Source organism: Anopheles funestus, chromosome 3RL (genome assembly GCF_943734845.2).
Source record: "Anopheles funestus chromosome 3RL, idAnoFuneDA-416_04, whole genome shotgun sequence".
In the NCBI taxonomy this organism is placed as follows: domain Eukaryota; kingdom Metazoa; phylum Arthropoda; class Insecta; order Diptera; family Culicidae; genus Anopheles; species Anopheles funestus.
In genome coordinates this window covers 67126312-67153846 of record NC_064599.1, presented here as the reverse complement: position 1 = coordinate 67153846, position 27535 = coordinate 67126312, and the positions used below count along the sequence as shown (strand labels likewise).

Below are 27535 nucleotides of genomic sequence, written 5' to 3'. Positions count from 1 at the left end.
GTAAAGCAATATCACATGATTGTGCTAAAAATGCATTAAAAACAATTATTATCAACAATGTTAAATATTCACTAAAATTTTTTGAAAACATTTCAGCAAAAAATATTATTCACAAAAAACAAACATCAACAGCAAACGAAATTAGATGCAAAGCTCTAAAAGAAATGAAAATGTAGGACAAAAAATGTGAATTATTATATTTGTTTATTGAGACCCAGATAAGGGACCATTATACAGGGTAGTAAAGAAAGGTGGAATGCACTTGACCTGCACAAACCATAGAAAAAGACGTTTGTCGTATGGGCTATTCCTCCATGTCTGTTAGCTGTTGCCTGATCGGATTAAGGTAGCGGTTCAACGGTAAACCGATGGCGTCATCCGTCAGCAGAGTTGGAACCACCCTGCACTGCACTGCTGCATGGGCCGAGAGCTGCGGGTGCACAAGTATTCGAGAGAGAGAGAGCGAGTGCGAAAGACAAGTTGACAATGATTGAAGATTGACGCATACATTCGCGCTCACGATCAGTTGCAAGATCGCGAAATGCCGTGAAGATCCCCGTTTGCTTTTTGCGTGAAAGAGCGAAAAGTTGGTTCGGTGGTGTTTTTATTTCAAAATATGTTTCATTTCCTGCGTCCCCAATGCTATTTGACCTCTCGCCACAGGGTGGCGATGTCCCAGTGTCATGTGTCATGTGTGACTTCCCATTCGTGCTTCTGCAAGCAGGAGATTATGTTTTGATGAGCTCTGAAGCGAACAAGTCGCGACACTGGGAGTTTGTGTTTAATTTTTAAATAGGCAATCACTAGGGAGGGATATCGCCACCCCACAAAGGGGTGGAAAACGGAAAGTGGAAGAAGCTGATGCTTACACACATTCATCATCCGTGGCAAACTTTCAAACAGGCTCTATAAACTCGCGGCTTGCATTGTGCGGTGTGCAGTGAAGTTGTCCCTTGTACTCCGCTGTACGCACAATAAACAATAAGCGAACTCCGGAGAGATGAAGCGAATGGGCTGTGAAACAAAAGAAATAAAATGCAAGCAATCTGTCTACGCGAGAACAGTTTTCCTTTTCCGTGTGATTCCCTTGCAAAGGAGAGTGTCTGTTTTGGGGTAAAGAAGAAAGCAATTTTTCAATGATTAAAAGTATGTTGTTTTATTTTTGTTTTTTTATGTGCGCACACCGATATACTTTTCCTTTATATCTACCAATACGCACTGATTGGGAGTTGAGTTTGTTGTTATTGCTGTAAATAGTAGTGTACAACAAACTGTACGATCGCGTTAAAAGCTTAATGCAGCTTGCAAATCACTTCGCCATCGTGGTGTTCTCCACCCGCGTTGGTATTTTTATTGGGCTCATCATTTTTCTTCAAGTTTTGCTGCGTGATTTCCTTCATTGTGTTGCGTGCTCTGCCGTGAACATACTCTTAACTTCAGAGGGCGAAACAGACAGAATAAACCCGCGTGCACAGCGTGACATTCCAATAGAGAAGCTGCTCGTCTGTGTGCGTTTTGTGGCATGAGAAAAGTGATGCTGTTGTATGATTTATACTCTTGTGTTGCACAGTGTTTTCGAATTCCAGCGTGGAAAAGAAATAAAATGGCAAGCGAAATGCGCGAAATGCTTGACGGTGGCAACGGAGAGATGGGTCTTAAGCATTGTGGGAGGGGGAAGGAGGTATAATGTAGGCAAAGTAAGGGTGAATTTTGATAAGCCGGCAATGCGGAACCTTCCTTGCAGTAACACAGTCATCATCCTGTGTATCAAATGCAGCCGGAAGTTATCAATTCATCAGAATAGATTTTTTTTGCGAATGTGTGTTATTCAAGCATGTAAATGTTTACAGTTGAACATTTATTAACATCTGGATTGCATTAATAATTAATTTATTTATTCACTTTTTTGACAATATTTAACCACAAAAAAGAAATATTTTATTTCAAAATTACTTTATATACTCTTTAGATTATGTGTTAAAATGGTGTCTGAAATCTTTGCAAATTAAGGAAAATAAACTTTTTAATACAGAAATATAAATAAATTATACAAATCAAGTTCCACATTCAAAATCCAGTTAATTAAAAATATAAACAATTACCCAATTAAACAATTAAATTATGTAAGTATATAAATATTGTATTTGTTAATAAAAAAGATTTTGTAACTTTTATATTAGGCTTTCCCCCATGAACTATTGTACACCAAAAAAGGAAATCAATAAAAATTAAACATAGAAAAACCAGCTACAACAAACTGAACATAAAAACGCAACATGTTAACCAAAGAGAGGGAGAGAGTGACAAAGTTCAGTGTTCCGTATCGTACATCGTTGTGTGTTTTTTTTTAGTTTTTTGTTTTGCTCTCATTTGTTTCTTGTTTAAAACATTGTTTTCGCTTTTCGCACTGCTCTCTTTACCCATGCTATGTTGTGTTTTCATTTTCGAGACGGTTGCAAAATATGCAGCTTTAGTCCCTCACTCAACCCTACTACTACTACTACTACTATTACTACAACAGATAGGTGCACAGTGTTGTGGTAAACCTGGCGAAACATTGCTGCCAGAGTTCGTCACCCAAGCTGTGGTCCGCATCAACAACATTTAACAGGAACATACAGCCGTACAAACACGGCATATTTGATCGAAAAAATGTAGGAGGCTTGTGTGAGTGCGTGTGCGCACGGTGATGTCGCTTCCCGGAATGTGGCCTTAGTCATCGCTACTTCCGAGGGCATATCTAAACCACAGATACAGCGAAATCACCAGCACATGCTAAAGACGGGCTTACGTCGTTTTAGACACTATTGCTTCTTTTTGTGTGTTTTGTTTGTTTAATTTAAATTCCTTTGTCACCTTTCGTTGTTTTGAGAGAGTTTGTTGAAGCTCGTGTTGGTCGCGAAATGACACGAATTCCTTACGCACCGGTGCTACAGCTGGATTCCCCCGCGATAGAAATGGACGGCGTGGGGCACTGTTTAGCGATATATGAGGGTTGACAACGCGTTTAATCATATTGTTTCTTGGCAGTTTTTTTTTTCTATACATCAGTCATCCTGACAAGGGGCGCACAGATGGGTGTGAACCAATTTTAGGAAAAGAAAAGAGTTGTTATAAATGAAGGCACATGTAGCCACCCGTTAATCAGCGTGTCGAAATCGCGACCATGTTTTTCATTGTTGGGTTTTTTTTTCTTCTGCATTACAAAACGTTAATTTATGTAAATAGCTCTCTCATTTTGCAAAGGGCACAATTTAAATTATGCGACGAGGAATGAGAAAGCTCTTTATGGGTTCGTCGATCTTAACCTAAGCTCCGTCTAATGTCTCAATTGAATAATATAAGACGTGAATAAGAGAGGTTCAAACATAGTTCATTCGAGATTTGAACCAAGGATAAGCTGCGTTGTTGATTCGCTTCATACCGACGCTGCTATTCTAACGCTCCAAGCTTCGTTGCGCTAAATCATGTACAGTATCTCACCATCACTGACAATTAAATCACACTCTCTTCACTTATCTTTCTTTACTAAATATGTCTTTGTGTAGCCTATTTCACAATTTTCCAGTGCTTGACAAAATTTAATGATGCCAAATAGGTCCGTTCGAAGAATGTTATCATTAAATTTCCAATAAAAAATATTTTCTTCTTGCCAACGAAATTGAAATATACAACGCATTGTAATTAAACTTGTCTGTTATCGCTTCTTGTTTTGATTGATTTTTTTGTTGTTGCTTCATTTCGTTTCTAACTGATTAGTGCTGAGAGTTCAACGAAATTCCAAACTTGTTTTCTTTGTACGAAACTGTTTAAAATCACAACACTTCTAAATGATTCATCTCCAACCAATGGAAATGGTGTTATGATGTGTGCAAGAGGATGTTAACTGTTGACTTTGGCCCATTGACACAGTTAGAACAGCGTTTACTATGTGGTGAATCGATTAGCTTTTTTTTCAAATATACTTTTAGTATCACTTTTAAGCTAACTTGTGTCCATTCAGCTTGAAAGCATTACCAGCTGTCGCGCGAAAACACCCAACAGGGTAGCAATAAAATCTAACCCAAAACGGATATACGTGTCGTGCATGTGGTGGCATTTGGTTCCGGTCAATGCAAAAGTCGCAATAAATATTTTAAACGCAAGTCTTGAGTTCGTCTCAACCTCGAGAATTTGCGTGTTTGTGGTATGGAAACCATACCATAGAGCAAACAAACAGAGGTGGAAGTAAATGTGTGCTATGAAGGCCCTTCCAAAGCGTATGTGGTGGTTTATTGGGGTGTGAAATATTTTTAGACCGTGTCCAAGAATGTTAAAATCAATTCCAAAATTATTCGTCCTATTCGGTGTTAAAGTACATCGGTACACGTTAAATCTGTGGCACGTTTAAATCAAACCTACGCACACGCTCATTTAATTGTATGCAACGAGATCACAGCTGAGGACGTCTTTGAAGCGAACGCGTCTCGCATTGAAGTCATGCATTAACGGTGGGAAGAAAATTAGAAAGTATCTGTGTGTGGTTTTTATTTGCACTTTTCCTAAGGGACGGTAACGATGGGCCCTTTTCGACGCGACACGTGGAGGGAGGGTGTATATTTGTCAACAATCGAAAATAAAACCGGTTGTACGATGGATGTACGTGTGTATCTGTGGCGACCGGTGAGTGAGTGAGATAAAGGCCGTTGTGTGGCGTGTGCGCAAGGATTTGAAGGACCGAATAGCCGGCTTGTGGATGGCGAAACATGCCGCAAATCATGACAACAGTTCGGTGTGTCTAGAATGATGTGAACAGTGTAGTGCATCCTCTCGTGCGCATGCTTGCACGATCGGCATCCCAACCGGCATCTACATACCGATGAAGGGAAATAATTCACGACAGGACAGGGAACTCCTCAATCATTTTAATCATAATGTTAGTGCGTTCGCTTGTCAAGATACGGGGGTGTTTGTGTTTGTGTGTTGCTACGCTACTACAACCTCTCACAGCCAATGCTCCATCTGTCACTGAATGTCATCAATGATGCTGCGTTCCTGTCTGATTCTAGTGTTTGCTCCTTCTTTCTTTTGGTGTATTTGCTGAAAGATGAGATACGTCCGAAGGGGAAATAGAGCTGTTTTGTATAGCAGGAACCAAACGCAACCGGCGCCGGCTGTGTATCTCAAGTTGCCATAAAATATTCAAAAGGAATGCATGTAGACCCTCCGGGTTCCGAGCAATTTTTGTTGATGGAGTATCGTGTTTTCAAACTGGTTGATAATTTTATTTATAAATGAATCCTGAGCGATATTTGCGTCTCTTCAAGAGATAGTTCATGGGAGTTGTGACAAGAAGCATTCTAAACCACAAACTGGTACGTGTGTGAATTTTATGGCACATAGCAAAGACCGATCCGATGTTCAATTAGTGTTCTAGTATTATAGTTCTCACACCTAGCAAAGCACGACAAACAAGAAGGAACTAGACAGGGTCAATCAGCTAGCTGTCTTTCTCTGCCCATCCCCCCTCCAAAAAACACCCAACTCCCACCATAAGTTGAGCGCATAAATGGTGCTCATAAAAACCGATCCATTGCCAGCTGTGCGTGATATCGTCGTGATGTCCTCGTTATCCTTGCGATGAAAAGGCAACCCCAAAAATTACTCTCGTTTGCTGCCGTTGAAATTGTTCCCATCGGGGTAGAAAGGTAGTAAAAGCTAGACGAAACCTTAAGCAGTATGGGGAATCAGCAACAAGAGGAAATGGGTGAAAGTTCCCTTGTTGGTCCTTCTTGTATTGCCGAAATCTGTTGTAAATTATTCGTTGTGATTCGTTAGTTTAACCGTTAAAAATGGTTCTTGTCCTTGGTTTGTTGGCATGTTTGACTCTTTTTTTTCAGAGAAAGAAAGAGAGAGCGGTTAGAGAATTTATACTAGATAATAAATGGTAACAAAACTAAATTATGCTGCCCCTGTACATGGGTATGAATTTCTTCTACTCAGTAGGTACGGGTGCGCGTCGGACACGTGTTCGTTTGAAAATTATTATTTTTTTTTACTCTGGAAATATACAGCGATATTCAATTTTAAGAAAAAAAATTACCCTTAATATTTGGTTTGTAAAAATTAAGATAAATGTGGTAAATATTGGAAATCGTCAAAAAGAATTATTATAGCACCACCCTACATTACAGGGTTTCTCAGGCCAGCTCAACACCGTAAAACCACTTTTCAACAACGTAAAATGTGTATCCGAAAATGTTTATCGAATTCGAATCCGGTAACTCTTTTCAACATGGTAAAACTAGGTCTCGAATCCGTAAAATCATTATTCAACACTGGGAAATGCGTACTTGACGAACACGTCGTTGACTGAGTGTTTATGATGCCTATTTCAATACTGTCAACATCCGTTACATTTCATTTGTTATAATTAAATGTATATCATCATTTTTATAAATTTTATCTTAAACAATTAATTAATATACACTATAACAATAGTAAACATAGAAAATACTGAATTCCTCTTAATATTATATGCAATAAATATAGATAAATATGGGCTAAGAAACAAATTATTTTCTTTATTTTGCTTCACACGAACTAAAAGAGCACTGTAACGTCGAAAGATAAATAAACAAATAAAATAAACCATTTCATTAATATTTATTTAGTTTTTACAAATGAAAATTAGCTTCTATTGTAAAACTTACGTTTAATTTCAAATGCTTGAAGATCGATTACAACGGGGCATCGAAATACGTAGGCTAAACAGGTTGCATGACAGATCCGCCGAATACGCATTTCCCAGTGTTGAATAATGATTTTATGGATTCGAGACCTAGTTTTACCATGATGAAAAGAGTTACCGGGTTCGAATTGTATATACAATTTCGGATACATAGTTTACGTTGTTGAAAAGTGGTGTTACGGTGTTGAGTTGGCCTGAGAAACCCTGTAAGCTTGTTGTCGCATTATGGCAAAAATAATGTTCAAGTACTTGCAAAACTCGGTTTTCAAAAAAAAAAAGACATTCGATTCCATTGCTCAATTCTCACATCAAGTCTGGCAATTATCCGATTTTAGTCCAACTTTATAGTTATTTGTTTGTGCAGTCATTGCAGGCGAACGGTTTTTTTATGTTTATATCCCCCTCCCCTTCCATCTCGCCTGGTGTGTGGCGTGTTTTATATGGGCGATTTTGTCCGCGAGATGTGATGTCACACTCGCGTTTAGATCGTGTCAGCCGCTAAATGGTGCGTATCAGAAGCGGGGGCCGATGGCGTATCCGTACATACGACAGAGACGACCCAGAGCCGTAGAGAAGTAAGTGTTGTGGTCGTCGTAAAGTAAAAAAAAACTAGGTACCAAAACATTGCCCGTGTGTGAGCAAAGCAGAGAGACGATAAAAGGTGAAGCACAGAAGACACACCGGACAAAAACACCCTCCACCGAAAAGTGCGATGTGTCCACGGCGGGTGGTACACGACGAAACCGTCGTAACTGGCTCGGCGGGTTACGTAAACCAGTTAGCCTCAGTTCAAACAGAGCGATTGCACTTAATTAAATCATAATTATATCAGGCCGAGTACAATTCGTAAAAAAAAAGAAATACATCCCAACTTGAGTGCGGGTCAAAAGGAGGGTGGGGAGGAAGATCGACGAAGAAGGGTGGCTAGAGACAGTAAATTTTGGGGGAGAAATATTGACCATAACGGACAGCTCGTTACGGAGCAATAGAAACGGCAGAAGCATAACGAAATGACGAGTTTTAGATGATGGGGCCTTTTTGGGTCTGTGTGTGTTATCGTTGCGGGCAAACTGTTGGCTCCATAAACCCGTTGGGGTTAAGATTTATTTCACTCCTTTTCAAAGGAGCTTGAATTGGGTACTAAATATTCTCAAACAATCACATACATTTAAAGAAGATAATAAGATTTGTATGTTAGTATGGCCTATTCGGTTTTTAAATAAACTTTTTAGTATTTTTTAGATCTCTTTTTAAAAGGCTCATCTTTTAGTGACTTATTCTATTTAAACGCCCAAATGTATGCAAAATTCACCAAATGACAACAAATCAATAAGTTTTTACTTTTGGAGGTGATTGTATAGTTTTTTAAGGATTGTCCATCCTAGCTTTAAAGTACTTTGACTACAGTAACTCTCTTTTGGCAAAATAGGTTAGTGCAACGTTTATTTTATTTTATTTTATTTATTTATTTTTTTTGATAGATTTAAGTATGTTTCACCATTGTTAAAAAAGTGATATTTCCAATTTTTTTCTATTAACGATAGAATTTCGAAGAGGAACTTCGAGTTCCAGTCTTGGTCTTAACCTACTCTATTGTCTATTGTAAAAGCTGAATATCGTTACTTTAATTTAAATTAAATTTAAAAGGAACGCAAATTATATTCGATTGCATACTTCTAGGCGTTAAGACATTTGACAGATTGATATTACTCTATATGTACTAATTGAAAATGTGTTTATTTTCTGTTTGTTTATTTCACTATTAATATTTATTAAAGGATGTATTAATATTTCTAAAAAAAACTTACGAAAATTATAATTTTAAACCACTTCCAGTACATTACATCCGGTACAGTATGAAGCGCAAATGTGTTTCTTTTTTCCCCGCTTCGATCGGCGTAACGTTTTTTTTCGTACAGCAAGTTAAACTTTGGTGGTGGACAGTTGCTTCTCGTGAAAAATGTGTTTGTAATCAATCACACCACCAGCTTCAAGTGCGGGCGGCAGTAATTATCGTTGCCCGTGCCCGGCTAGCATAAACAAACATGATGATGATTTTGAAGCTGGTGTGCGAGCGCCCAACAGACCCGTAAAAGTGGTCCTGGTACGCGTGTGCGGTACAGTCAAGTGAAACCGTATACGATACCGAGAGGTTTTAGGGAGCCGGAACAAGAATGCATCCAACTGCACTTGATGAATTGCAGTGAGTCAATTCGAAGAAGGGAAAAAAACAAACGAAATGCATTCTATCCTAAAACCAAAGACGATGTACAGCTGTGCTGTTACATTTATGTGTTTTTTTTCTTCTTTTCTTTTCGTTACACATCTTCAATGCAGTCATTTTGGATAGCAATTATTATTATGGTTAGTGCCATGTGCATGAAATTACTAACCATGTAGGCTCCCTCATACCATTCTGTAGGAAACTATGGCGAATGGATATGTTTTTTTATGATTTGAAATAATTTCTTTCCATCCTTTGACGATACGAAAAGCACCAGAGCAGCAACCGATATGGAAACATTTCAAATACAGCTGCTTGTCTCTAACACGTGTAACTTCTTATGGGTACGTACCGTACGCACACACGTGGGTTTGATTTGTGTGAATTAATCTCTTTCGTCAATCATCAAGTCAATTAAATCAAGTTGCTGCTGTGTTTACCAGCGTAATTGGTAAGGTGGCTGGGTCCGAGGGAAGTAAAGGGAACATGGGTAAAAGGGGTAAGAGATGTTCCCCAAGCCAAAGGAAAAGAGGAACAACCTCAACCTTCCTATAAGCAAACCACTTTTGGAACAAGTTTGAGCTGCAGTTTGTACAATTTTGGGACGTAATAAACAAGGAAGGGTGTATGCCACACTGGTTGAAATAAATATATTACAAGCTATTGGTTATTTTTTTGTTTTTACTTTAAAACACGTTCGGAAAGTTATTTTAAAATGTTATTTATTTGTACTTTTATTTTGTTTTATTTATTTTTTATTTTGGAAATTTTGAGAAGATATGGCATGCAAGATTAAAACTTAATGTAACTTGAAATATTTTACAACAATAAATGAAAAAAAAATAAAATAGTCTCATTTACCGATGTGATTTCACATCACATTTAATGCAATCACTACCACAGTGATTGGTCAATCCTTTCCAGCGCGTTCGACTTTCAAAATCCCATCCCCGTTAACTTCAAACGCTAAAGCATGTCGGCATCTCGCGTCCATTCGTTCGTTCATTAGTGTGATTTTTGTATTATTTTTTGTTTTCGGGCCAAGAAGAAGATCAATCGCATACCCCCGGTGTGTGTGTGGAGCTGGAAGGATGCCAACGCAATGTTCCTTCCCACATGTGATCCCCGGGTACCGGAGTGGTGCCGTCGCACGGAGTCGGCATCCCAGGGACAGGGAGTGGTCGTGTAAATTGTTACTGACAGATTTTATGGTCGGCAGCAGCAGTAGCAGCGGTCCGCAATAAGAAATGGAATACAACACGTTGACAAATGAAGAAAACGATGTGTGATGGTGGCGCGTGTGTGTTTTTTTTTGTAGTGAAAATAGAGGAAAATTAGCTGCGGTGCGCGCCCCCAAAAGTGCGTTCTGTTTTTATTTCCATTCTACCTTTCCAACATTGCGCACGATTTTTTATTACCATAAGTTGTGAAATTAGCAAGCAAAAATATGATTTATGGCAAATTCGAATGGCAACAAACGGCTTTTTTGCCGCCGTACGCCTGTCGCCTTTGATAGGATTTTATTGATGGTTGCCAGTCCAGTTTGCTTGTGAGCGAAAATTAAACAGACGGTGGGTGTTTGATAATGCATGCACTTAAAAAAAAAGTAGGTCGATTTTAGTGATTCCCCGATTTATAGTTCTTCTTTTGTTTAAATCCTTTTGTACACAGACAGACATTACAAACCTTTGCCTGTTAATTTGTAACAAGGAGGGATCCGCAATTGAAGACTTGTTCGTACTACATGGATCAACCACCAAGCGAAGAAGTTCTACAACGCGAGTGACCCTTTGTCCACCAGAATTTGAAATATTTACTTCCTTCTGGAGAAAGCCCCAATACTCTGGGAGTGTCGAGTCAGACACAAGACTTGATATTAGAGCAAAGAAAGTAAAGAGACCTCAATATTTTACCTTCAGATAGGAACAACTGGTCAAACAGTAAAGAAGTTCTTGTGCAAATTGTGACACTTAGATTGAGTTCTTGGAGCAATTGGTATTGGAAATTGCTGGGTTATTCCCATCTGAGCAGCAGACAGTCACTTCAGAAGAGTTGTCCGAAGATGGTGGTAAAAACTGTTTGTCCGACGAAATAAGATGTCAAAGTCTTGATAGATGACGAGATCTCCTGCATCTACAGTGACGATCTTTCGAATGTTCCTCAAGGAAATCCTTGAGTGAATGACGATCAGATCTTTGAGGACTTACGGGAATGTGCAATATAGTCACAACATATCTTCAGGAAATTGCCACATTCATGCTAATGCATCATGCTAAAGAGAATATGAGATCAAAAATTCGTTTTGCTCCTTATCGTGATATTGTTATGTGACTAAGAGGTCTTTTTCGGGGCAAACTTCATATTTAACCCAATATCTCCGAGGCCATCAAAGAGTCATATGGCGAATTGTCCCTATGCCACGAAAAAGTTGCTGTTTCCCATTTCATCGACCTTTCCTAAGGTTCTGACCAGCTTGCGATAAAGCTTAAAAGCATTTGTCTAGAAAGAGTTTAAAGTCTAGAGTTGTACTTCACTTTCTCTTGAATTTCTACGCTCCGGTGGCAATTTAGTTTTTCAAAAACAGCCCTTTATCTCGTTAGCATTCTATGTACAGAACACATTTTTTTCTGTAGCTCGTATGTTTTTAACTCTCAATTCACAGAACGACGCTATGCAGCGAGAACCTGCGAATGACAGTCAATTAATAAGATTGCAGTTATCGAAAATTAAAATCGCACAAATAATTTAAAGCACCCACACGTTCTCTGATGTGTTATGCCACCGAAACAAGAGCGCGCTGTGTACGTATGCCATTGTGTGTGGGTTTGTACCAGATGGAGCAGAAACCAAACGGCCAAAGCAATGGTTTAGAGGGAAAGTTTGTAGTCGTCTATCGATTATACAAACATCCATTAAGGAATCGGCTGGCCAGGGTTAAACACACCAATGGAAGAAGCCACACGCAGCAAGACGTTAGACTTGTGGACGTATTTTTAGACCTTTAAATGTCCGATCGATTAGCCGATTGTATGACATCGTCAGCATTTTGTCCGGAGGGAGAGCAAAGAAAAAATAGAAGTTTTTTTTTGCATAATCGTAAAAGAGGAAAATAAAGAAGAATTTTCTATGATTTTGCCGCTTTTCCAGAATATTTGTGTATTACATTTCATATCGACCGGTATCGGCGCCGTGAACTTTCACCTTGTCTTTTGCTGCTTTTGTTGCACACTCATCGAAGGTGCATAAAACCAGCGTGTTGCTCAGACAAATCAGACAAACACAACGAACACAACGCGTACGTTTTTTTTACGATGCAAATCACTTCACCTTTAGTTGACTCCCGGTTTGGAAAATGATGCTACTACACGTACAAATATTTCCCATCCCACGGCCTTCGGCCCGTCAGATGTTCGTCGTTCTTTTTTTTAATAGGTCGCCTTCATATTAATGGGGTGTAAAGATGGAGTGCCGAGAGAAGGGCAATGAAGAGGAGACATTGTAGAACAAAAAAAGGGCGTGCAAAAGGCGTACCGGCGAGGGCCGTGGGAGGGTTAGATGATGTTGTTTGGAGAGAATGGCGAAGAATTTAGCGTACGTTTGCTGATGTGTCTGTACGTCAGTGTGCCAGTTATTAGCCGAGCAGCAAGTGCAAGTGCAAGTGCAAGGGCAAAAGCGTTGTAATGCAAGGCGAACACGCCGTTCTCGTGTAATGTTGTTCTTAAAGCGTTGTACGGCGCACGGTTCGCATTATTAATTGTGCATTTTATGCAGTGTCGGATGCGTTTTCTCTTGCCTGCACATACACTCACGCGACTGCCTTTGTCTGTTTTGCTTGATTATTTTTTTGCTCATTGTGTAGATTTTTAACGCTTTTTAATGTTTTTTATACATATTTTTTTAATTAGAAGTTTTTTTTATAATAGTTTGAAATTTTTTATCTCTTTAATTTTGCTTGAAATAAGAAGAATACAACTACTCGACAATAGAGAAAAAACTAAATAATAGACCATTTATTTAAAATGTTGTAGCACATTAAGAATTAAGTTTGCACCACACAACCACGCTACACTAATTTATCAAAAAACACATCACAAATGGTCCTATTTACACCTTTCCTTCACCTGCTTTCATTAACTTCTTTCATTCTTTGCAAAAACCTACCTCCATCCTTCTCTAACTGATATTTGTTTTGTTTAAATGTTTGTCGGTTAAATGGGATTCAAATATTCGGTACCATTTTCTTTTTATTTCATATTTCTTTCTTCCATTTTTTCCCCCATTCAATCACACGTCCAAAATTGTGTTCATTTCTTTTTTGGGCAAACGATTATCGATACATCCCCGTCCCGCGTCATCCCGTTGCCGTCGTTCCCCCACCTTCGGATTGAATAGGCCTCCCGTACTATTCCCGTATGAATTCCCTCCGAACCAAAATGGCAGTGCCGGATCACCACGACAGCAGCAGCAGCAGCAGCAACAACAACCACACGCACAACAGCAAACACAGCAGCCGAGGCCACAGACACTGACACCGACGCGGGAATCCCCCGCCAATGGGTCGATGGCCATGCAGACGCTCGTCCTGACGGTGAACAAGGATGCGACCGGGTACGGCATGAAGGTATCCGGCGATAAGCCAGTGTTCGTCGAAAGCGTTAAACCGGGTGGTGCGGCACGGCGCGCTGGGTTAATGCCGGATGATATGATACTGAAGGTAAAGCAATGCGTGACGAATAAGGCTGTGTGATTAGATTTTGTTTAAGCTTGATTTAGATAATGATAAACTTTGTTTAATGTACAGAACCGCTTGTGTTTACAATTACATTACAATGTATCAGTTCTTGCAGGGCTTTCTGGACTATTTTCAAGTTGAAGTAGAATGTGTCGAATTAGAAATGAATTTTATAGTTCAAAATGAACTTTATTCTGTGCACAGCTTTCACAATCGATTTCAACTTGGAAAAGCTCGAGAAAAGTGGAAAACTGCCACATACACCTTCAACTTGAAAAATATTTAGGAGTCAAGCTAAATAATTTTAATTAAACTTTCTCTAGAAAAGATAAACAAATTAGATTCGTTAACGAAACAGAACGGAAAAACAAATTTATGATTTTTTTTACATTTTATTTTTTTTTTGTAAAAATAAGTTACTGAAATTATTTTATTTTGAATCATTTTTTCTTGCATTCCTTTCCCGGTCGCTCGTCATCTGTATTGATTTCCCCTGCAAAACGCCGTCGGGTGCCAATCATCCCCGAATCAACAACATCCTCCCTAGGTCAATGGAACATCCGTACGAGCGTTAACCCACACAAGCGTCGTGGATCTCATCAAAGGTAATCCTAGTGGGATCGGTGTGCAGTACAAGAAAATGGGCAACAATAAACAAACCTCCACCGCGGCACTAAAGGCACAACTGCAGTCGTGCATCATTGTTGCAACCACAGAATGCACTATTATTATCATCCTCCAATAAAAACCCTTCGATCCTTTCCTTTTCCACCCAGCTTTTCCATCACAACGTCATTTACCTTTCACGAATACAAACACACAATTTTAAACTTTTTCATACGCTTAGAAGTAGAAATTTGTAGCTCGTTAGTTGCTTCATGAAATATTACTCAGAATATTGTTACTTTAGTTAATATGAAATTAATTTTTATAAGTACATTTTAGATCATAAGTATGTTACAAAAAGTTTAGTAATCGATTTTTAAGGACCTTTTTCGTAAAATATGTTATATTAAATTTTAATACAGGGTTTCCAGCTCAAAAAGTCAGTTCGGGATTTTTTTCAAGTTGAAGTGGAAAATAGCAAGGTGCATGTGAAATCTTTCGGGAAATTGTTCAAAATGATCTTCATTAAGAATACTTTTTAAAAGTGTCTAAGTTAAGAAAGTTTTGAACAAAATCAATTTCATACTACAAAAGTTCGAGAAGGGTGCAATGATTTCACATATGCCTCTCTACATTATCCACTTCTACTTGAAAAGTATCTAGAAAAGGTTCCAAGTTTAACAACTGGAGTACGAAAACTTTTTCAAACAAATTCATCCATTTTTATTTTCATTACAATTTTGCGCTTAATTAACTTTTCCCTCGTTCTATAAGACGTTGCTTGATTGAATTGGATGTTATTCACACATTTAGCCTCAGTTCCGATTTCCGATTCATTTTTTCATTCCTCTCGCTTTAAACGAGCGGGAAAAGTTGAACATTCCCCGCTGGAATGGAAACAAGCGAATGGGGGGTGGGGAAATGTAAACAATCGATCGTGGCTAGTACTAACTGCACATTTCACTCACCACATTAGTATGGTGTGTGAGTGTGGATCTGGTTTGCAGAAACCATGTTCCCATTTTCCACCAACGATAAACCAGTTACCACTCCACACCATCCGCTTGGTGGAGTTTCAATTTGTACTCTTATGCAGTCGACAAAACACTTTATCAAGTAATGCGTTTCAATAAAGTGAAAATTGTCACTGGCTTCACACATAATATGTACAACATGCCGCTATTGGGGCATGTTGGGTGTGTGATTGCCCGTCCGTGATTTGATTCCCTTTCCTTGCAAGATAGTAGAAACTTTCCCTCTCTCTCTCTCTCTCCCCTTCACTGTACCATCCCCGTACGCACTCATTTTCATTGATCAGTTGTGGTGTACCGCATAGTAAAAACTTGTTATTTTGGTTCTTTCATTGCTTGCAGCAACGGACGTCGTTGAGCTAACCGTACAGCGTGGCAGCAACAGAATGCAGCGACCATCGCCATCGACCAACTCCATCGCGCCGATGACGCCGGTTGCGCAACGGAACAGCATCACCGCTCCACAGCCCGTTGATGTAAGTAACACTGTTGCAAGTCGCGGGACGTTTCAATGCACTCCAAAGAGGAAGGAGCGAATTGCATTCACCAGCAGATATGTGGCTGGGGCTTCAACTTAATTAAGTGCAAAAACACAAGAATGAAGTTTGCAACATTTCAGCAGTAATTAATTTGATTCCAAGCTTGCCCAAGGCAATTTTGTCTAGTTTTTGGTATTTTCATCTTCCTGTGTACCGTTTATTTTATGCGAACCACAACCAATTTTCCCGCATTTCCCGACCATTTATTTCACTCGCTCACACACCGGCTGGTCCGTCGTTTATTTTTCCACGAATTTACTCCATCATCGATCGAAAAATGTCAAGATCATCGGGAGAGAGCATCTTTCTGAGGAGGAAGCCGGCTCGACAGCAAGGGTGGTAGCCGTTTTCCTTTCGATCGGTCTAAAAATATTTCCAATCTTTGCCCAACCACACAGCGTATGCTGTTGACTGCTTGCCCCCCACACCATCGCTTCTGCACCCGTGGTTGTTGCAAACGAACCAAAAACGATAGGGAAACGATTTTTTTTTTGCCAGAATGCTACCATCACTGCGTCCCGCTCGCAACCGGGATTACCCGGTGTTGGTGGGAGGGAGACATTTTACGGGGGTTTTTGCATTCGGTTGGAGATGCTAATTTCTTCATCACATTATTTCTGGTCGCTTCCAAAACGGATCCATCACAACACCCCCACCTCCCCTTTCATACTATTCATGGCGATGGTGTAAATGCTGGATGGTGTGTATGTGTATGTGATCGCGTTATTGAATTGTGTTATTTCGGGATTTTCCTCCCAATTTTTCCTAGCCATGGAATTTTGCACCACACGTTAGAGGTTAGTTAACTTTCCATATTTATCATATCACATCCGTGTGGTTAAAATAAAAAGGGGTCAAATGATAAGACAAAAGGATTAAAGGGTTGTCTGCTTCGTTGATCCTTTTAGCAAAAGGGAACGATGTACGGCTTTAAAATAAAAAAAACCAATCGAATTGCTGATAAAAAGATTAGACGCCCTGCTTAAAGTCTTTTATAAAAACAAACCAATAACAATATCTCATATTGTATTCCTGTGTTTTATACATCTTAATTGGTCTTCTGAGAAGAAGTAATAGTATTAATCTTCAGTGATGAGTAATTTGAATCTTGAGTCGATTCTCAAAAGTGTATCTCAAAAGATTTTGGAATCTTAGAAGGCAGACTCACAATCAGAGTCTTTGAATTGAATCAGAATTAGAACATTAGAATCAGACTCACGAAAGATGCATAAACCTCGAAAGACCTCTTTCGAATGTCTAAACATAAATTGATGTATTTAAAAAACTCATGAAGATAGAAATAGATTTTAGTTCAAATAAGTAATTTAACTTATAGTCCTTTGATAATACTAACATTAGACTGTCTTATGAGATTCAGAGTTTTTTTTTTGAAGAGTCATTAAGATTCATTGATTTGATCTAGATCCAAACAAAACTACTTCAAAATCTTGGAAAATGTCATGATTTTATGCATCTTTATTTTGTGGGTTGTACAGTAAAACATTGTGTCCGTTTGTTTGCGTGAATGCCTGTGAAGATTGAATATACATACGTGAAGACTGACAATACTGAAATTACTCTGAATCTTTGGAAATTGGGATTTTTCAGACATCTTCAAAGATCGATTGATAATTGATCGTCAGTTTCATGAACCTTCAAAGATTAATGGATATTTGAAATTTCTCTAGTTCAAAGATTCACAAATCTCCGTCTAAATCATTCAGGTTTAAAGATTCATTCACATTCACCCAACAATATAACATTTCTCTTCTCCTTTTCCTTTTAGTGTGTAAAGCAACGGGAGATGGAAGTGCACAAAATGAACACGCTACAGTTAATGCTCGATCAGGTGAAGAAAAACCGTGATAATCTAATCGCAAGCAACAAACCGCGCGTGGAAGTTGCCCGTGCCGATGCGACGATCCAGAAGCTGGAAAAGGAACTGCAACAAATGGTTGGCGAGGTAACATTTTTTTTCCTTCTCCCTAGTATCAACATGTAGCGTTTATATGAAGTGTTCAGAAGGACACATTCTTTTCTTTCCCTTTATGGTTTAATAATTTCTTCCTATCGTGCACAACAAATCTCTCTGGGTTCATCACTCTGGGAATCACATAGAGGTTGTGGAGTGTTTTGTTTTTTTTTTGTTTTATTCGCACAATCACTTTATGGTTCTTTTGTTTTATGTTGTTTATCTGAATATTTGCTATATTCATTCGTGGCTGAAGGAGATATGTTTGCTATTACGGTAAAGTTTCCCCGATGCGGAAATGGTTCTACATACAGTTTGTAAAGCTCTTCCCTCTTCTGTAACACAGTTTTGTTGCACCATTAGATGGGAGGCTATTTTCCCCACTGAGTGTGTGGTTTGTATTTGTGGTGAAGGTGTTTTTCTTTTCTGTTTTGCTGGGTGTTTGATTTTTTTTACACCGATTTGTTATGCTATAGCACCCGTTTAGTGTTAAATGGTGCTAGCGCGGGTCGTGTGAGATGGTTTTTTTTTGTTTCCATACAGATGCGATTACTTCTTCGTCGTTTATCAAGATAAGATTTAAATGGAAAATAAGCATTTACAATACGTTGCTGTTCATGTGTTCTGTGTATAAGCGTATATGTTGCCTCGATGTTAAGTATATACTAGGATGGTGCATTTATGTACTTTTTGGCGAAACTTCGAACGAAATGCCACTGCAATAACCAATCACTGCAAATTAACCCCACACCATTCATGGGTGACATTACAACATGGAAGGGCTTTTTGGTAATTATTTGAAAAGTTAACATCCCATTCGGCACGATTGGTGTACTCTCTGTTTTGTGTGTTTTAATCAAAAAACCATTTTCCATTACGGCGCAACTCGTTTGGATTGCAACAACATAACAGCGAAATCTCTGTCGCAGCTTTAATGCTCTCATCTCTAAGTGTCATAAATTAACACCACGGTTCATCAAAATGCATGATGGCAGTTTACGGCACATCATACGCACAGCAACATTCCATACATGGGAAGACAATCGTTTTTCATTCGAAATGAAAAATATGACCCACTCACACAAAACTCCACACAAATTGTGCATCGTGCAAATGCAACAAATTCTTCGCCTGCAAAAAGGCGTCCAACCCGTAGATTTTTTTTCTGAAGCTTTCCTTGAAAGGTCAACCGTGTCGGATTTATGTTTCTCTTTACATTTTCTAAGTGTCAAGACTGATAAACGCCCAACAACCTTTACAGGGGAATTACAAATTTATGTTTGCTTTGCTTACATTTTTTTTATGTTTGTTTGGTGCTCGACCCGTGTTATTCATCTCACCTCCCTGCGAAGTTGTATCAGTTATTATCTGCATTTTATCGTATATTTTGTGCGGCCAAATGTTTATCAAGTTTTGCAGTTTTGTATTTCCTTCCCCGTATGTATTCGATGGTTTTTTTTATTGCGAACGAATGCTCGTAGGTGTTTGTTTTGCTCCTCGTTTCGGAACGGTTTTTAATATGTACGTATATTAGTAGAATTTTCGCAATATTTTCACTTTATTGGTTTATCAAGTAGAAAAAGAGTTACAAACGACGTTGATTATGCTACTGTTTTTTTTATTTTATTTTTTATTTTTGTTTCGGAATGTTTTCTTTTTCTTCTTTGTGTTTGATTAAATTTTTATGCATTTTTTATATACAATAGTAAATTAGATTGTAGCGGCTCACCGCAACCATAAGCATTTATGCCATATGCATATTGCATGCAAGTAGGGAAAAAGAACGATCGGTCCGCGTGCATAAACCAGACCCGTCGTGGACCCTTCGTCGTTAGAACGAAGACTAAGAATTTATGTGCAACTAGGAAAGTAGGAATAAAATGCGCTCTCTGACTTTTGGACCATCGAACACGTAACTATATCTCAAATCCGAAATTCCGCTCATGACCCCGTTCATCCAAAAAATTATGATTGGACATCCAAATTATAATTTGATTAAATAAATATTTAAATATTTTCAATGATTATTTTTCATAGTTACAATGCAAATTTGTTGTTCGATAACTTTATTGTTATAAATATACTGGAGTTGTACTGTATCTGGTACTGATTTCCTTTCCTTCAGCTATATCAAGACGTTTAGAAAGAGGTGCGAGTTACTAAAGTTGATGTTGTGATGTTATTTCTCCCTACATTTGTATTTCATTCTCAAATTGTGTTAAGTATCGCGTGACTTATGTTGTCATAAGTCCCTCGTTCACTTTCTTGTATAAGATATCCTTTACCAAAGGATATCGTTTCGATTTGATTTTTAGGTGATTTTAAGGAATTGTAATTGAAATGTCTTCCTCCTTAACAATATATGCTATCCGTGGTGTCTTTTGTTATCGGTTGTTTTTCTATTTCTTTACACTATTTCTCTCGCAACAAACTTGCGCGCACCTTTGTGTCATCACTATCACCATCTTTGATTATCTCATTTGGTTTCGCGGAGTTCTAATACAAATATTTAATTTCCTTCTTTATTTTTGGGTCGCTATACTGAATGAATGAATCTGTAAAAAAAAAACACACACACATCGTCCAAAACTCAATCCCTTTCTATTCCACAATCCTTCGTATCCTTTAATTTCTTGCTCGCTTTCCCAAAACTCATTCGCTCATTCATTCACCAAATGGGCGCGGTTTGGCTCCATCGGATGCATCGCATCCCAACAATGCGCACCCGCTACCCTTTGTTGTTACGGTGTGATGCAACGCCTCACCTGTTCCTCTCAACCACAGCCCGGCTCGTATCCGGCGTTCAGCCCCTCGTCGCTCAGCTCATCGCCCTTGTTTCCGCAGCCGCAGCTCCCAAACAGTGGGACCACCACCTCCACCACGCCCGCCTTTCTGTCGCGCTTTCCGCGCTCGCTATCGTCGCTGAGCCTGGGCACGAAGAAGAAATCGGTCGACTCCAAAGAGATAAGTTCCCCGACGGCGGCAACCCTGTTCGGTTCACCCGAGTGCCTTAGCCCGACCGATGGTCCGTTCGGTAGTGGATTAACGACGTCCGGCAGTTCCGGCGGTACGCCCACCAAGACGAAGAAGTATAGCGCGAGCAGCGCAGCCGATCACCATCACCATCATCATCTGCACGGCAATCATCATGCGCATCACATGAATCGGAGTGGCCACTTTGGCGGTAGTGGTAAACATCAGCAGCAGAATTCATCGGACATACCGCCTCCATTGCCGCAACGTAACAACATTCCAAAAAAGTCCGAAGATACGGTAGATATGATGCTGGTCGGGTCGCGCCGTAACATCCTTGTATCCGATCTGGACCATCAGCTCGTAGCGCAGGATACGACCAGTCTGCATTCGGCTGGATCTTCCGGTTCAGCCAGCTCGAAAGCAAGCGGCGGTGGCAAATCGTCGCGAGGCAAGAAAAAGAATGGCGGTAGCACGCAAAGCAACAACAACCAGAAAAACAATAATGCTAACAACAATATAGCAAAGGAGTCACCACCGTTAGGGGATGGAAATGTGGCCACGGCAACAAGCACCACGGAGCTACAGGCGGAACCACCACCCTTACCTCCACGGCAACCCGGTATGCTGGAGGTGGTGAACCAGAATCTCATTATGAACAGCGACAACAACGCTGGTAGCAATTGCACCAACAGTACTGCGGGCGCCGGCACACCCAATGGCAATAACAACGGCAACAGTGTTGGCGGCCATCGGGGCTCCATCGAGCTGCGTCCACCACCGAACAGTATCAATACGCTGATGAACTATCCGCTCATAACGACCTGTACGCCGGTGCGGGACAATATGACTGCTGCCTTTCCGCTTTCCTATCGACCGAACATAGTGCACCAGATGCAGCAGCATCAGCAAACCACCGTAAGTAATAGAAACAGAAAGACAGAGAGAGAGAGAGTGTGAAAAAAGTCAAGTGCTGAAGAAACGTACAATAAGTAACGCAGAGAAGATACGCTGTGGAGAATGGAATAGATGGGTTTAAGGGACATTGTTCCCGCAACAGGAGTACGACTCACTAGAGATACTAAACACATTTGTACAGTGAACAAACTATCCACAACTAAACAAAATTCCCTCCTTTTTTGTCTATATGCTGGCACTAAGTACACACGCCTACCACTCCAACTCACACGTTGTGCCTTAGTCTGTGCCTCTTACCTGTGTAGCACCTTTTGTCCGGTAGTGAAAAGTTAAATACGATGTTAAGAAGCAACAAGATCAATCAATCTCTCCTTGCGTTACGCGTACGCCTATCAGGTCGAGGCGCGTTACGCCATAACACCACCTAGTAACCGGTACCGATGTGACCATTTAGAAACTATTCCATCGCTTTTCATACACTTACAGCTTACGGGGCCGTATAAGTATTTCTGCTTTAACCCAACAACGAAAACAATTCCTATCGAGTTGATGCTGTTCTGTCTGTAACTGTCGGACAACTGTCCCTTTGTTTTTACTTTTTTCCGTCATATTCTATCCTACTGAATATTTCCCCAATAATCCCTGCATCCCTGGTGCTGTACATTGATCTACCCCGATCGCAGTCTCCCCCTTAAGTGTTTGTTTTCTTCTCTATTGTATATAGTTTTCTGCTTCGTTTTTCGTTTGGTTTTGTATTTTTTTTTATTTACTGTCTACCTGATTTTCTTTTCCAACAAAATTCTTTTGTACATTATGGGGTTTTAAGTTTGTTATGGTGTTTTGTCTATATTGAATTAATCTTATTGTTTGCGATCGTATGTGTGCAGATGAAATTATGCGTGTGTAATTGTTGGAATCTTCGACGAATTTTGAAGCTTCGACTCTTTATGCCTCTCCCCTGGTGTAGAGCAACAACCATTCAGGATTTTAAGGTCAAATAAATAAAAACTATTCATTTTTATTATTTTAAGTTTGACGAGGTGCGTTTTGGGTTTTTGGTTACAATTGAAGCTTGTAGAAACGTAGTTATTTGTACGTAAATTAACAAAAAGGCATGGCTGTTCGTATGACTGATTTTTCATGATGTAGTTTACAAAATAACGCTTGAATGTTTAATTTATTTTCATGTTAAAAAAATCGCATGTTTTGTTCAATAACAGTAGAATATAATATTTGGATGAAAGTTTTGCATCAAGTTCCCAGTAGATTGCGCTTTTTTGACATTTTAATTGTGTTCCGTTTGGTGCGTATTTCCTTATTACGGGATGCCGTTCCGTGCTCTTCGCTTTTTTGTATAAAAATGCCGTGGGTTACCTTGGGCAAGTGTATGAAACTATTTCCCTTTCCCCGAATAAGTAATTGTAGTTGAATAAATCGATCCTGCTATGCTGACAACAGTCCCTGTGCCAATGTAGTATCTGTGTATTAATATTGCCTACTTTATTTCATCGTGTTCCGTCAGGCGATGAATCAATCGGCAGCGGCGGCAGCAGGCGTAAATCAATCCATCAACAAAAAGCATCGACGGATCGTGTCGTCTCCGGAAAATATCGGTTCGAAGGATTTCGGTATGGTGGGCGATCACCATCATCACGGCTATCGTCATCACAAAACATCGTCCGACTCATGGGACAAGCGTTCGGAGATAACGCCACCGGGCACACCACCTCCACCGTACCTGAGCACATCGATGACCGGCAGTGGTAGTCCGGGTGGTGGTGGCCATCACCATCAACACCCGCATCATCAGCATGGTGGTCATCTGCATCACCATGAGCATACCACTGCCGGTGATCTGGCAATTGCAAACCCTCTCAGTAGCATTAATAACAATCACCACAGCACCGGAAACAATGGCACCACCACGGCCACCAACCCGGCTGGCAACAACAATTTTAACAACATTAACAACAACAACAATAATGGAGGAAATCATATGGCAGCCTCCTACCATGGTCACCACCATGGACAGTCACCGGTCGGTGGTACGAATGCGGGTACCGGTGGTACCGTGCCGGGAAGCATCGTCGCAGCACAGGCAAACGTCGCCCAAAAACCGATCATCTCGATGGAGGACGACGACATCTCGGACCAGGAAAGCTTCATCGAAGAAAACAGCCCATTCCGTTCGCTGACGCAACTGCTCGAGGCGGAAAAGTCCGTTTATTTGGCGGTGTTTCTTAACTTTGTGCTTACCAACTCCGACCCAGCAGCGTTGCTGTTCTATCTGATAACGATGCTGTACAAGGAAGGCAGTGTTAAGGATATGCGCAAGTGGGCGTACGAAATACATTCGACATTCCTGGTACCGGGTGCGCCGCTGCTGTGCGCGAACGTGGACGAAGCGCTGGCACGCGACATCGACGACGTGCTGCAGAAGGAGAACGACAAAGCGGAAATACTGCGCATGGTGTTCTGGCGTAGCCGGCTGAAAGCGAAGGAAACCATCAACCAACAGTTGCAGCAATTTCAGACGAAGCGCACCGCTGGCCTCGGCACGATGTACGGACCGAACGATCAGCAGCTGCAAATGGCCAAAGGTGACAAGGTGAAGGAGCAGCGAATCATCGACGAAACACTGCTGCCCAAGCTGCAACAGTATCTGTAAGTATGCGGAAAATTCGTCCGTATTCGTATCAGTGTACTTTATCTAATGGTTTTCTCTTAAAATTTCGTTTTCGGTTTTTTTGATGTTATTGTGCAGTGATGACCTCGAGCGCGAATCTCCGAAGGAAGATCCAAAGAAGTCGGCCTTATGTTCGGCTCTGTCGACCGTACTGATGCGGTTTTTCGTTACCCGCTGCAATCCCGGCGGACCGATCGACAAGGTACACCACTTCGTTAGCCGCGAGAAAAGCTTCAAAAGTCGGCTCATGACCAAGAACCGAAAGCAAACGATCCTTGGTCACAACCTGCACCTGCAGCCGTACTACGAAGTGACCCGTTGCAATCACTGTCAAAACATTCTCTGGGGTGTTAGCCCACAGGGCTACCATTGCACTAGTACGTATCTTGAAGAATTAAAGAGACGTTTGAGGGTGTGTAATTGAGATTTTTTTTGGGGTTGTAATCATTTTAGACTGCGAGTTGAACATCCACCGGGCTTGTGCAAAAGATCTGACCGAATGCTGTCCTGGACCGGCGATACAGAAGAACGACAGCAAAATCACCAAACTCATGGAGAAAATCTCAAGCCGTAATCACCATCAAGGTAAGGATGAACAGAGCAAGCCAACCTGTGATTGTGTGCGAAATGGAATATTTACTGACACGTTGATTTTCTGATCGCATTTGTAGATAAATCTCGCCGACATGATGATGATGCGACAGCAGACGACACAACTATTAGTGGTGAGTAAAATTATTCTAGGATGCTTGCCACATCATTTATATGTATATGTTTTAAAATGTAACAAAATTTGTCAAGCTCTGGAAACGTGTTTATGGATCCTTCATATGAAATAACTATGGTGTGTTATAAATGTTGCGATAATGCGTTCATCATTATCAAATGATCGTTTTTAAGGACCTTTAAAAATATATCTTTCCTTAATGGAAGATATACAGTCAGCAAATTCAAAAATATCAATTTTCTATTGCATTCTCTCGAAGTTTGAGGTTTAAGGCAGTGCTCCCCAACCTTTTTAGTACCGCGGACCACTTTTTGTTCGACATAAGTATATCGCGGCCCACATGAGACATCTAAGAACGGATTTTTTTAAATAAAACATTAGCAAAAAATGTAATTGTCCGCAATCTGACACATCGAGGGGTGTAGAACGATTTCGTGACGTAAAAACGCTTGAAATGGTAAACAATACGTATTAAAATAATCGGTCCAACGACCGAAAATTTCTTCCGCGGACCACTTCTACTTAACCCACGGACCACAAGTGGTCCGCGGACCATAGGTTGGGGACTACTGGTTTAAGGAATATGTGATAAAGATTTTAAATCAATTTACCGACAAATTAAACCAATTAAGGCTCAAAGAGTAAATTAGTTTCCATCCAAAAACGTATGTATCTCATAACAACGTTTAACACATCAGAACCTATAATTACTCGGAAGCTTGTGAACTGATTGACTTGGAATTATCTTTGCGTATTCTTGCCACAGTATCATTTGTTTTTGTTGACTTCCACTAATTTAATGACTATGTGCTACCAGTAATTATTTTCATTTAACCTGAAGAAAAATGTCTTATCCTGAGAGTTTGTCGAGTTATTGAACCCACTGATAACCTGCTTATTAAAGAAGCGCTTCTCAGCCAAGAGTAACATTTAAAACAATCTTTATTTTTTTCTCCGAACCGCATGGAAAAATCTTGTTAAATCATGTTAAATTTTTGAGCTTGTTTACTGTATTTGTTGTACAATCATCGACTATCTCAAATATTGTATCAAACGATAGTGATAAAAAGGATAGGCTAAAAAATATAGAAAAGGAAGACAGACGAAAACAAAATTTGTTTTATGAGACAACGCACCTAGGGAATATTGATCAAGATGGCCACTCTCTATGAAACGTAACGCATAATAATAATCTCAATTGACTTGCCCCAGACTCGAAGCCCAAAGATGGTATCCATTTTGGCTCGTTCCTATTTCAGTTGTGTGTATGTGCGCTTTGCTGTGTCCGTATTTATGGGAAAAGCTACTTCCATTTCCACTGGGCTGACGCCAACAGCACAACGGAATAGATTTTCTCTCTGCACTTGTAACCGGTTCGTGGCTCTGCGATCGAGCAGAGCATCCACCGGGTTTAATTACTCGCACTACCTGAGCACGAAGCTCTTTAATGCGCTTCAATGCGTGGTAGGGCGGCGTTATAGACCAAACCCCCCTTAGAAGGGTTTACGTCATTTTCATGTTTCCGAAGAAGGTACGATCGGGGAACTTGTTTTCCCTTCCCTTGCGATACCAAGCAATCGGCGTTGGTTCAGCCGTACACATGTACTAACTTTCTTAGTGTTAGCAAACAGCGAATCGAATTTGTCACGCCGTAAACGTGGTTTTTGATAATAAGGATGATCGTCATCGGTTATGAACAAGCCATCCTCGACCTCTAATGCCTAAAGCTTGCTGATGACTAACTGAACAAAAAGTGCTCGGCACGTGCGTGTAGCGTGTAGCTCTTACCTTTTCTCTGTCGCTGATCGATGTTGTTTTCCAAGTGCTTTCAACGAGACATTCCAATATCATCAGCTTGTGAAACGATAGTGAAAAGATATGTGTACACAGCGGGCGCGAAACTAATCGCTAAGTGTGCGGTTTACAATCCGCGGCAAACGATTTGCTTCGTGTAGATTCAATTGTTTTTCCTTTCCCCATTTTGTTCAGCAGCATACAGCTTGCTGAATACTATTTAATAAGCAATGTTTTATTCGTAAACATTTACATTAACGGTAAGAAAAAAATTGCATTAATTATTGTAAATTCTGTACAATGCATCGAACCGTTATCAGGTGGCCCTAGGGTAGTTACTGCATTGATTATGGTATCAGTAAGATGGAACGCTACTTCTTCCTCTGCTTTGTGCTCTATGCATACAAAAAGGGTATTTATTTTTTCTTTACGTCGACCCTTTAAGCGTGCTGTGTCGTACAGTTTCCTGGGATTCCACGCAATCTCATTCACTCGCGAGTGGCCCGCGATCACGAAGCCAAACAGTTGAATGCGCGGTGTCAAAGAGCATTCTCTCCCCCCTTGAAAGACACTCACGCAAAGCTAAACTTACTCACCGTTGCC

The 27535-nt window shown here is 40.2% G+C and overlaps 1 protein-coding gene across 3 annotated transcripts in view; it reads left to right on the top strand.

Annotated features, from left to right (window-relative positions):
• The window catches only part of LOC125772380 (uncharacterized), a 72175-nt gene that overhangs the window by 13128 nt on the left and 31512 nt on the right, over positions 1-27535 (top strand). The window contains exons 3-11 of one of the 3 annotated variants that reach the window (XM_049444040.1): positions 13347-13668; positions 14234-14291; positions 15666-15799; positions 17649-17825; positions 20619-21725; positions 23248-24389; positions 24490-24788; positions 24865-24996; positions 25083-25136. In XM_049444040.1, coding sequence (XP_049299997.1) covers positions 13347-13668; positions 14234-14291; positions 15666-15799; positions 17649-17825; positions 20619-21725; positions 23248-24389; positions 24490-24788; positions 24865-24996; positions 25083-25136 — 3425 coding nt within the window. The remainder of the gene's footprint in view (positions 1-13346; positions 13669-14233; positions 14292-15665; positions 15800-17648; positions 17826-20618; positions 21726-23247; positions 24390-24489; positions 24789-24864; positions 24997-25082; positions 25137-27535) is intronic. The other 2 variants (XM_049444042.1, XM_049444041.1) reach the window with 2 other exon arrangements.